Source organism: Impatiens glandulifera, chromosome 2 (genome assembly GCF_907164915.1).
Source record: "Impatiens glandulifera chromosome 2, dImpGla2.1, whole genome shotgun sequence".
Taxonomy (NCBI): Eukaryota; Viridiplantae; Streptophyta; class Magnoliopsida; order Ericales; family Balsaminaceae; genus Impatiens; species Impatiens glandulifera.
Window position 1 is genome coordinate 20,599,073 of NC_061863.1, and position 13,214 is coordinate 20,612,286.

Sequence of the window (13,214 nt, forward strand, 5' to 3'; positions counted from 1 at the left end):
AAAAACACAAAATATAACGAGGTTCGGCCAACAATGCCTACATTTTCGGGGAGTCGTCCAATCTATTGATTTTTCATTTAATAATGGTTCAAATAACCCTATGTTACAATGTCACTATTTATAGAAGTACATCAAAAATAAAAAAAAAAACTAAACAACTACTTCTAAGCTCAATCAAAACTTAAAACTCATTACAATATATAAATTCTAATAAAATATGAGCTCAAAACCCAACCTATAAAAATATATAAAATGTACTAATGATAAAATTCAAAAATAACATATATATGGAGCCGACATATTGACTTTAGCTAGGTCTAAAAAAATGTCTCCAATAGAGGATATTTATTGGGAGAATATGAATTAATTTTTAATAGTTATCAACATTTATTTCCAAAGATTTTTATAACTAGATTCAAATTAAATACAACAGTTATATATATATATATATATAATAAGTCGATTTAAAAGAGTAACACTCTCATCCCTACAATATGGCCATTTTGAAACAACTCGGTTGTTGCTTAAGGTGGGATCACTCAAATATACAATAAACATTAACCAAAATTCTAAAACATTCTATTAATGTTATAAATGATTACTATTATACCTAAATTGTTTAATTAAGGATCATCTTAATAACTAATTATAAACTTCTATGAAACTATTAAATTGTTTTTTTTTTATCTTGAAATATTGTCTGCTTCATTGCTTGTCTAAAATAGTGATTACTTGAAGTTCTGAAAAAACTTAGTGAGGGATTAAGTGACATAATTGATTTATCTCTAGAAGTTCAGGGGCTATTTAATATTATTTCCAAAAACGAATTAGACTACTCTACAAATACGCGTAGAAGACGTCCTCTCAACGGCGGTAACAACAAGAACCTAATTAAGAAGAAGAAGAAGAAGCAGAATGGAAGTGATACCGGCGGCAGCGCCGGCGTCATCGTCGATTTCATGTACGCATCGTTGCTTCTACAAAACAGATAAACCAAGCACCGTGCCGGTCCTACGCTTCAAGAACCACTCGTCATGTGACAGTAGTTATAGAGGTATCACTAATTTCCCTGTCCGACTTCAGGTATCGGCATTGGAGACTGTGGAAATAGCTCCAAACCATGAACTGTTCGATAAAATTTCTACATCAGATACATTTGGCTGGAATACCCTTATCCAAAAACATATTGACCATGGGAATTTCCACGCCGCTTTTACCGTTTACGAACAAATGCTTATTCGAGGCATTCTTCCTGATAGGCACACTGTCCCTCGGATTATTGCTGCCTCGCGTCTTTCTGGGAGTTTGATCTTTGGTAAGCAAGTTCATGGGCAAAGTTTTAAGTTTGGATTGTCGTCTAACTCTTTTGTAGTTACTGCACTCATGGAATTCTATGGATTCCTTGAAGGTGCAGAATCTGCTAGATGGGTATTCGAAAAAACCTCGCAGGAATCAACGTATAACGTGATTGCGTGTACATTGTTGTGCCGCTTCTACGCAATGGGAGGAAAACCCTTAATTGCTTTGGAGCTTTTCAATAACATGCTTGAATCTGGAACAGCTGATATCGATGCTGTATCCCTTGCTACTGCTATTGGCGCATGTGGGTTAATAAAATCGCTAAAAGAAGGAAAAAACATTCATCGGATTGCAAGGGTGCACGGATTAGCATCGAATATTTTGGTAAGCAATTCTCTCCTCAAAATGTATCTTGATTGTGCCAGTTTAAATGATGCCCGGAAAGTGTTTGATAAAATGTCAACTAAGGATGCCATTTCATGGACCGAAATGCTTCGTGGGCATGTGAAAAAAGGAGGGTTCGGCGAGGGTCTAAAACTATTTCGTGAGATGATAACAAATGGAATAAAGCCCGATCCCTTAGCTATCTCCAGCATCCTTCCGGCTTGTGCTAGAATGGCTGTTCGTAAACAAGGTAAAGAAATTCATGCCCATTTGTTAAGAAATGGAATTGACATGAACCTCACAGTACAGAATGCCCTAGTTGACATGTATATAAAGTCTGGATCCATTGAATACGCTTCCATCATCTACTCAAGGATGAACTGTCGAGATGTAATCTCTTGGACGATTATGTTGTTAGGCTGTAGCCTCCATGGACAAATAGACCTTGCTATTTCAATCCTCCACGATATAGACCATAATTCAGGCTCCGAAATAGACCAGAATTTGTATGATGCAGTTCTCTCTGCTTGTTCTACAGCTCGATTAGTTGATATGGGTAGACGATTCTTCAGCCGCATCACTTCTCCTAATCTTTCACAAAACACGTTGATGGTTTTGATTCTGGCTCGTTCTGCTTTGTTCGATGAAGCCATGTCTTTCATTAGAGAAAGGAATCTATCAAGGCATCCCGAGGTTTTGAAAGCTTTGCTTGACGGGTGTAAAGTTCATAATAATATCTACATGGGAAAACAAGTTATGGAACAGCTTTGTGAATTCGAACCACTTAACGCTGAAAACTACGTTCTTTTGCAGAATTGGTACGCACAGAATAGAAATTGGGATAAAATGGAGAGAACTAGAGAAACCATGAACGATATGGGTTTGAAGCCCAAAAAAGGTTATAGTTGGATTGAATATAGGAATAAAGTTCATGTGTTTGGAACTGAGGATTTATCGCACCCACAATCCGATAGAATATATCAGGAATTACAACATCTCATGAAGAAGAAAGTAGAAGAAGTATCGAATTTTGGTTTCCACGATGTGGATGAAGAGAGGGGATGTAACCCGATTGGTCACAGTGAGCTGCTAGCGGTTTCATTTGGGCTAATCAGCACAGAAGCGGGGTCAACTATACGCGTTACAAAAAACTTACACGTTTGTCAAAATTGCCATGAGACTGTAATGATGATATCGGAGATAGTAAATCGAGAGATTATAATAAAAGATCAGAGTTGTTTCCATCATTTCAAAAATGGAAGGTGTTCTTGCCACAATTTTCAATCTCAGGTCTTCCCTTAGTTTGTTTTTCGATTACAAACTTTTCAGATAAGGTATGTTTCTTAATTGGCATTATAGTGGTAGTTACAAAATAATTTATAGATAACATAAATCTCAATATTTCATTTATTGAACATGATCCTCAGATCTTCTATTGCTGATATTTATTTAAATTTTATCACAGGTCTTGCTCATACATATAACTGAAACTTGTCATGTTTGGGGTCAAATTTAGATTGTTAATTTAAAGCACATCGATTAAGAATTTTCTGTCATTTAAGTTAGTTTGTGTACTGCTTTGTGATAGTTTTGCCATATTGTGTACTTTGGAGCTTGTTTGATCTAGGGTTCTTTAAAAGTAAAATTGATTATTTTAATAAAATATATTGCTGTCTTTATTTATTTAGGATTTTGATATGTTAGTCGATTAATTGAATTGCTTCAAAGAACAACTTATTGTCAACCTTTGGGTGATTGGAATTCAAAATTTTAAACTATTGGCTACATAATCAAACTTATTTGAGGAGTCATTGGAAATCAAAATTTAAAGTATTGGCTACATGATATCTTAGAAGGATTTTATGTCAAGGTATGGCCACCGGTTGGAATCTCTAATAGATCGATTATTGTTATTATAGCAAGTTTTCTGGAATTTTTATGTCTCGTCTTGGGGCTATTATCGATAAGGCATTGTCTGTTGGGATCTCTAAGAGTTTGATTCTCGTTAGTGTAGTAAATATTTTCTCGGATTCTTATGTCTCATGTTGGGGCTATTATTGACCAGGATCTCTAAGAGTTGTTTTTCAGATTCTTATGTCTAATATAGGACTGCAAATTAGCTCGACTCGATTAAATATTTATTAACTCGAGCAAATATTATATGACTTCGGACTCGAACTTTGACCTCTCTAATGTCATGGGTTTTATGTATATTCAAGCCAACCCAAACATTGAGGGAGAGAAGGAGTCGAAAAAAGAAAAATAAAAGAATATTTAATTTTTATTAATGTTCATTCGGTAAAGAGGAAAAATAAAGATGTTTTTTTTAAAATATGATGATTGGGAGTTACCATAGGGTTGCACTCTTAAGTAATGGGTTTGTTGGGCTTGTTAATAAAAATTAAAATACTATAATAAAAAATACTCTTCAACATAGGTGCAATTAGGGATGGCAACGGGTACCCTACCCGCCGGGTAGTGAAGTACTCATCCCCGAACCCGATTTTCAAATTACTACCCGACCCCGAACCCGACGGATATCTTTATTTATATCCCCATTCCCGATTCATCGGGTACCCGATCCCCGACGGGTACCCTATTATCCGATATTAAATATTAAAAAATTATATTTTAGTTAACTAAAATTATATAAATTAAATATAATATATTTACTACAAAATATAATTAACTTAAAACTATTAATAAATATTATATCCTTAAACATAAAATCATCCACACTATAAAATATAAATTCATTCATATTACAAAATATAAATTCATCCATACTACAAAAATACAAATAAATTTAAACTGATAGAACATAATTCTTAATTAAACACAAAAACTTCAATATCATCAAATTAGTTCTCACAAAAAAAACATTCTTCTTGAATACACTTCTTCAACACATTTAATTACAACCTACAAAATCAATAAAAGAACCATCAACATTAACAAATACAAAATAGACTAATAACATACCTCAAATCTTTGACAAATAATTAATTACTTAGAAAATATCTTTTACCTAGTCTTATATATTAATATTTTTCCAAAAATATTTATAAAAATAAATAACTAATATGTTGAACTATTATTCTCTAAATATAGTTAAATATAATATTTAAAAAAAAATATTTTATTTTTAAACTAATATATTGAATTAAATATAAAGAACTTTTAATATTCCTTAAAAAAAAACTCCTTTGACCCTTTATTTTTGCCTTTATAAAAAATAAATTTATTTATTGTATTACTTTATTAAATTATAAATTATTTCAGAAAAATATTTAATAATATTAATATTCTATTATAATTTAGAACCATAGTTTGTTAGTTGTGAAAATTCATCTAACACTTGGATAAATTTATAAAATGTTTGATGCGGTTTATTTAATCTGAGAGTTAAATAACTGATAGACATATTATATATAATTAAAGTATGCCTAAATTTCTTGTCGTATATAGTATATATCAGTTATGTCTACTAGCATTGAAGAGATTCCACATATTAAATAAAAAAGTTTATAAATAATGAAAGTATTACTTACTTACTTGTGTTGTAGACTTGTAGTCATGTAAATCTTATAGAAAAAACTTTGTTGCTGTAAAAACGGAAGAAGAAGCTACAAAATAAATATTGAAGATTAAGTAAATAAATAGATATAAGATTGCAAAACTTGAAAAACAGACTGAAAACATTACTTACTTGTATATTTATGTAACTTATGTTGAAGAAGAAGTTGAAAAAGATAGAAGTTGAAGAAAATAGAAATTGAAGACTTAAACTCTTCAAATAAGGTTGAATGGAGAATTGGAGATATATGAGAGGGAAACATTTATTACAAATTAATGAAATTATGTTAAGCATGATGTATGTAGGAAATGATGTTAAGAATAATGATAAAATAATTAATATATTTATTTAATGATAGTTAAGTAGTTAGTAGTTGGAATTTGATAAGTCACTTAAATTTTATTAATATATATTAATATTTAATATATTCGGGTATCGGGTTTGGGTTTCAAACACTCCCCATCCCCGACCCCGAACCCGATCGGGTACCATTTTTCACTCCCCATCCCCGACCCCGACCCCAAACCTGATTTAAAATACCCAAACCCGATCATCGGGTACCCACGGGTATCGGATATACGGGTACCCATTACCATCCCTAGGTGCAATTCATTCTTTACCCATTTTTAAACAACTTTCCAAGTTATCTCCACATTTTCTTTTCTAAAATATTGTACTTCTATCTGAACCATTAATTATACTCTTCTTCAATTAATTTATAATAATACTTATATAAGTATTAAAATAACATATATAAATATATATATATACTTTATTTTTATTTAATTTTATAAATATAATATATATATAATTAAATTAAACTTATTAAATTAAATAATTCAAATAAATATTATAAACTTAAATATTAATCACACTCTAAGAAAAAATATTTAAAATATGAGTAGATAAGGAATGACCTAAATCATTAGAGTTTTTTTTTTTTTTTTTTAAGAAGGAGAACTAACATGACACTTCACAATTATGGTCATGTTTTAATTTAAAGCGTTTTTAAACGAAATCGAATTCGTAATTTTTTAATTTTTAAGTCGAGTTTTACAAATAGGCTACCTTGGTGGTTTCTAAACAATTAAATATTTATAACTTAATGATAGAGTTTCATAATTAATGTTATCATATTAGTTTGATTTTTTTTTTTTTACATTTGAAGTTTTTTATAAATATTATAATAAATAGAAAAATAGAGAGAACAAATAAAAAATTAATACATCAAGACTTGAACAAATAACACATCCTAAATAAATATATATATATATATATATAAATATATATATATATATATATATATATAAATATATATATATATATATATAAAGAGAAAATGTCATAATATTTTTATACTATATCTATGTATAGCTAAAAGATAATTAAATTTGAAATTATAACTTGTCTACAATATTGATATTAAGGACAATATATGAATAGTTGCAAAACCAACTTAATAACTTATCAAGAGAAAACTTTATTTTATAAAAACGGTAAAATATTTATATATATATATATATATTAAAATACCGTTTCTCAAAGTTTGAACTTAGACCATATCCAACCTACAAATTTATTTTCACATCTAAAATGCAGTTAAAGTAATTTATTTTCAACCCCAAACCTCATTTAAAATATTCTTTTCTTATACTAATTTTTTAACTTTTTCAATATTACATATATATTTATCAACCTTACAAAATGCACCCAATACTTTTTTAACCCACGTCCATTGAAAAATTTATGATAAAATTAATTATAAATCAATAATTTATACACATAAAAAACAAATTAAATATCTTTAATTTAGAAATCTCATTTTTTTTCTTTTTCAATTTTGTAGTTTTTAATTGATTATTGTGTTTTATTTTGTATTTTGTGTTTCATTTTAATAAATCTAGTTTTTATTAATTTTTTGTTTTAAGATATTTAAATCATACTAATAAAATATATAAGATAAAAAAAATAAGCTTATAAATAAATTATATAAGAAATTAAATATATAAAATTGACATAAATTAAAATTTGAAGGACTAAATTAAAGTTTTATAAAATATTTGAGTTTGTGAACCGTACCTGCGTTTCTAGGAGAGAGAAATGGGTGAAGAGCGCATAATGCGTCTACCTATGGTGATGGGTTGGAGTGCCTAATTTTAGTTTTACAGTTGGAGATGCCCTTAAGCAAAAAATTAAATATTATTAAATTTTGTTCATTAACTGTATTTTAAATTATATTAAAAATATATAATAATTTTGTATTATAATTTACAAACTAAAATAATTTAAAATATTATATATATGAGATTAACTTGGTAGGGGTATAATCTAAAATCTACAAGACATGTTTACTCAAACAAAGAAATATATGTAAGTCTCGAAGAAGTGAAGAATGATGAAAAATTGTTCATGGAGAATTATGTCACTTCTTCTAACATACAAGGTGACGAAAAAGTTGTACTAAAATTGTTTTCAGGGAAAGACTTAACTTTGACTAATGTGTTTTTTTATATGATAAATTTGGTATCTAGTTGTCTTTTAAGCATAGTTTTAGATTTTTGATTGAGTCAGATAAAATTATTTTATCCAAAAGTATAATGTTTGTAGGTAGAGTGTATTCTAGGAATGAGCTTTTTAAGCTTAATACAATGATAATTAAGTCAAGTATGATTGAAAAGAATAACTCTTCTATTTACTTGTTTGAGTCTTTGATTTTATGCCATGATATACTATGTCATATTAATTATGATGTGATGCATCGATTAATAAACTTAAGAGTATACCTACATTCGAAATAAATAAAATAAATAAGAAACACAAGTGTGAAATTTATGTTGAAGCAAAATTGACAAGATTATCCATTCTATATGTTGAAAATATAATAGACTACTTGATTTAATTCACACAAACATGGGTAATTTAAAAGCACGTGGTTGAGACAGATATTTCATTTCTTTTATTGATGACACAAAATGTTTTTATGTGTAAATTTTTAAGAGTAAATATGAAGTTATAGATAAATTCATTCTTTATAAAAATGAATTTTAAAATCGACTTGGTAATGCTAAGAAATGATAGAAGAGATGAATATGAATCACCCTTTGTCGAGCTATTTGCTCAATATGGTATAATTCTTATGACGATATTACCTTATTCTCCTCAACAAAATGGTACAGCTGAGGAAAAATAGAACATTAAAAAATGATGAATTCATTTATATGAAGTTATGGTTTACCATAGAACATGTGGGGAGAAGTTATTCAGACAGCTAATTACCTTTTAAATAAGGTTCGCGGAAAAAGATAAAAAAAAAGTCCATATGAGTTATGGCATTAAAAATTCATCATATTAATACTTATGAATGTGAAAATGTCTTGCTAAGGTATTTGTACTATTACATAAAAGGTAAAAGTTGGACAAAAAATTGTTGATTGTATATTTATTGGATATGCACATAACAATAGTGCTTATCGTTTTCTTACGTTTAAATCTAATATTCCGGATATTCATAAGAATACGATAATGCAATCGAGAAATGCTTAGTTGTGTAATGAGGGACTTCGTACTCAAAATTCTAATAAAGGACCACGTAGTCAAAAAATATTTCTTGAACTATATGTACAAGAAAAGGAAAAGGAAATTGAGGTTGAACCTAGACGAAGTAAACGAACTAAATATAAGGCATTGATGGATTTTCAAAAGGAAAATGAAAGCGGATGGATCAATTAATAAATATAAGGCAACACTAGTGGTAAAAGGATATTGTCAACGAGAAGGTCTTGATTATTTTGATACATATTCTCTAGTTACGAGAATAACTTCTATTCAATTAATTTTTGCGATCGCTTCTTTTGCGCAATAAAAATTCATCAAATGGACATTAAAACGACTTTTTTAAATTGATACTTGGAGAAGAAATTTATATAGATCAACTTTAAGGGTTTTTTGCATGAGAAATTTAATCATGTTATGATCTAATGTGGATTCAAAATCAATGAATGTGACAAGTGCATTTATATTAAAGACACAAAAAATGAATACGTTATTTTATGTCTTTATTTAGATGACATACTTATTATTGGAAATAATGATAAAATGGTTAAATCCACTAACAATATATAAATTCAAATTTTGATATGAAATATATGAGATTGGTTGACGTGATTATTGGAATCAAAGTGATTAGAATGGATAGTTATTAGTCAATCACATCATATGGATAAGATCTTTGAACATTTTAACAAGAATTATTCTGCATTGCCTAAGACTCGAATAGATACGAGTCAACATCTATCTAAAATCGTGGAGAAAGTTTTTCTCAATTAGAATATTTTCGAATAATTGGAAGTCTAATGTACTTAATGAGTTGTATAAGATTAGGTATAGCATGTTCAGTAAGCCAATTGTGTAGATACACAAGTAATCCAGATGATAAACATTGGAAAGTCATTGTACGATTACTTAGGTATTTGAGAGATTCCCGTGATTGTGGTATTCTCTACACAATACATCTTGTTGTTATCGAATGATACACTAATGTTAATTGAATTTCAGATACGAAAGATTTTAAGACAACAAATGGAAATGTATTTATATACTTGGAGGTGAAACTATATCATGGAAATCTTCTAAACAATCTGGTATTACTAGATTCACTATGGAATTTGAATTTATAGCTCTTGACAAGTTTGGTGAAGGATTAATAAATTGATGAATAGTTTTATTTATTTGATGGTTTAATTTTCAGATACATATATCCGTTCACTCTAATTCATATTCACATATCATCTTATTTTTTCTCAATCTATAATTAAAAAAGTTAATTCCTTCTTTATTTTCGTGAGTTTTTTTAGTTCTTGAATCGACGTTTTTTTGATGAAACCCGATGATTGTGATTCATGTTTTTTTATCTAGTTCATTATGTAGTGGTTATTTTGTGCTAAACTATATCCGATTTTGTTTTACCATGGGAAACAATCATGTCAAAACTCTCTAGCGCAAATGGGAGACGATAAAACTGATTTAAGGGAATTGTGATCATCCCAGACCTCAGAATAAATGAGAAGATTTCTTCATTTTATTTTTTAATAATCTATTATATTATTTTTATTATCTTGTAGTTATATTGTGATAATATTTATGTATATTTATTACGAGATAAGATTTCCAACACTTACCATACTTGTTTGTGCGGAGCTAAACAAAAGAAGTTTGAAAGTGAACTTAATCGTGTTGAACTTGTCTTACGTTGCAATAACTCGTTGCTTAATTATAAGAGAAACTCTGTAATTCTTTCAAGCACCGTTGCATTGTTTCTTAGAGTGATTTAGAAAATCAGACATACTCTCATTTTCTATTAGTTGATTGAAAAGTGATCTTCTAGTAAGTGATGGAGTAAAAAATCCAATTGAGATAATACTCCTTGTTGTGTCCTAGAACTCCAACCTAACTAAAGTCACTACTATATCATGTAGTATATCATATGTATTGTTTGTATTCAATAAATTTAACATAAACACCTTTTTTTTAAACTGTAAAAGAAATATAAACTGAATTATTTTTGTTTTGTGTATGTTATATTATTTTGTACAAGATCTTGTTTATACTATAGGGCAAGACATTGGCTGCACTACAAGGAAATGGGGACATTTATGACGTATGTTTCCTACAAAATTTTCGACGGATATATGATTAGTAACAAATTTTTCATATGTATAATAAATGTCAGTATTTCGGCTGTCAGTAAATCTTCTAAAGAATATATAATCCGTCAAAAATATTTGTGACGGTTTTTTCATGTATGACATATTGTGATGAAATTTCCAACACAACATCTTTCATCATAAAAGATGTTTTTACCCTAAGAATTTAGGTCAATATTTCTGACGTATAATTTCATTGGAATTTTTTCGTAGGATTGACAACGGAAATATCGTGATGTGTCCGTAGAAATATATGTTGGAAAGCTATGTTTTCATTGTAATATCCATCGAAAAATTCTTGATGTTTTTACATTCCATAGATATATCCGTCAAAAAGTAATATATTTTTTTAAAATTTTATTTATATTAAAATTTTATTTTTTTCTAATTCTTTCTCATATTACATTATTTGAAACAATCTCATCAAATATCAATAAAAACTATCTCAACTATATGAATTAAAATTTTAATAATAAAAATTAAAACAAATAACTAACTATTTCTTACTAGTATTAAGTTTAAATTTACTAACAAAAAAATGTTCACTTAGTTACTAAATAATTTCTATCAATAACTAGAAACTAGAAAAATTCGTACAATGCACACGGATAAAAATATAAATAAAATAAATTTAATAAAAAAATTATAATAATATTTATTTCAATGTTTAAATTTTTTTAATAAATCACGAATAATATAAAAAATTAAAAAATAAATAAAAACACTTTCATTCCTCATTTTATTCACTTCGGTAAAACAACTCATTTTCTCACATATTTTTTTCCTAATGAAACTCTCATCTCGTGACCTTACACTTTCATTTTGGTTAAATTAAAAATCTCAAATATTATCAAACTATTTTTTACCTTTACTTTAGCACATCAATGCTCAATCGACATCACATCTCGTGAGCTTTAAGCACTCAGACTAATTAACCATCTCATTCCACATTTATCTACCAATTCAAATCAGACTTCTCATCTCGTGACCTTACCTTTTACTTCGATCAAACAACTAATCTTCTCGCATATTTTAACCACCAATATCAATTTCTTTCCCAACCGACCTTTATCTCTTTACCTTACTTTCACTTCGACTAATCAAAAATTATCTCATTCCATATTTATCCACCAATCACAATCGACCTCTATTATCTCGAAGATCTTACTTTCACTTCATCAAACGACTCATATTCTCACATATTTTATAATATACAACCCGACATTCTTATCCTCACTTCGGCTATCCATACATCTCATTCCATATTTATCCACCTCAATTGAGCTCTAATCTCATTACTTTACTTTCACTTTGACTAATTAATCATCTCATTCCACATTTATCCACTAATTCACAATCAGCCTTTCATATTGAGACATTGCTTTCACTTTGTCAAACAACTCACCTCCTAACATATTTTACAATATACAATCAAACCTTCTTTATCCTCAATTCGGCTAACCATCCATCTCATTCTACATTTATCCACCTTAATAATCAACCTCTCATATGTGACTTTACACTTTCACTTCGGTCAAATCAACCATCTCCAACATCACCAATCTCTTTTACTCTTCACTTTGATCATCAATCCCCAACTGACCTCTTATCTCGTGACCCATCTCCTCACATATTTTACAATATACAACTTGACTTTTTTATCCTCACTTCAGATAACTAACCATCTTATTCCATATTTATCCACACCATAATCAACCTCTCATATTGTGTGACCTTACACAATTTCATTTCGGTCAAATCAACTATCACCAACGTTACCACTCTATTTTACCCTCACTTTAACTCATCAATCTCCCAATCGACCTCTCATAGCGTGGCCTTACTTACTTCGATTAATCAAAACCATCTAATTCTACATTTTTATCCCACTAATCTCAATTGACCTCTCATCTCGAGACTTTACTTTCATTTCGGTCAAATAATCCATCTCTTCGCATATTTTACAATAAACAACTCGACTTACTTATCCTCACTTCGAATGACCAACTCATCTTATTTCACATTTTCCTACCATGATAAATAGGATTCTTTGCCAAATGACACTTTAACTATCGCATCGCAACACACTTCTCTCATAGTCTTGACCTAATTCTCACAAAAAAAAGTTACAACCACATCATCTTCTTAACAGCCTCTGTTATAACAACATACTATACTTCACAACTAAAAAGAGAAATAATATTTTACAGTTTTGAAACTCAATTGATTGTAGTACCTCCTAGAGTATAGAT

The 13,214-nt window shown here is 28.8% G+C and overlaps 1 protein-coding gene across 1 annotated transcript; it reads left to right on the forward strand.

Moving 5' to 3' along the window:
- Positions 1-868: 868 nt before the first annotated feature.
- Positions 869-3,294, forward strand: LOC124926680 (putative pentatricopeptide repeat-containing protein At3g23330). The gene is made up of 2 exons (XM_047466957.1): positions 869-3,017; positions 3,149-3,294. The coding sequence occupies exon 1, from the start codon at positions 916-918 to the stop codon at positions 2,983-2,985; it is 2,070 nt and encodes a 689-aa protein (XP_047322913.1). The 5' UTR covers positions 869-915; the 3' UTR covers positions 2,986-3,017; positions 3,149-3,294.
- Positions 3,295-13,214: the final 9,920 nt, after the last annotated feature.

Bases quoted from the DNA above. Each gene is read 5' to 3' on its own strand.
- LOC124926680 (XM_047466957.1), top strand. From the start codon at position 916: ATGGAAGTGATACCGGCGGCAGCGCCGGCGTCATCGTCGATTTCATGT.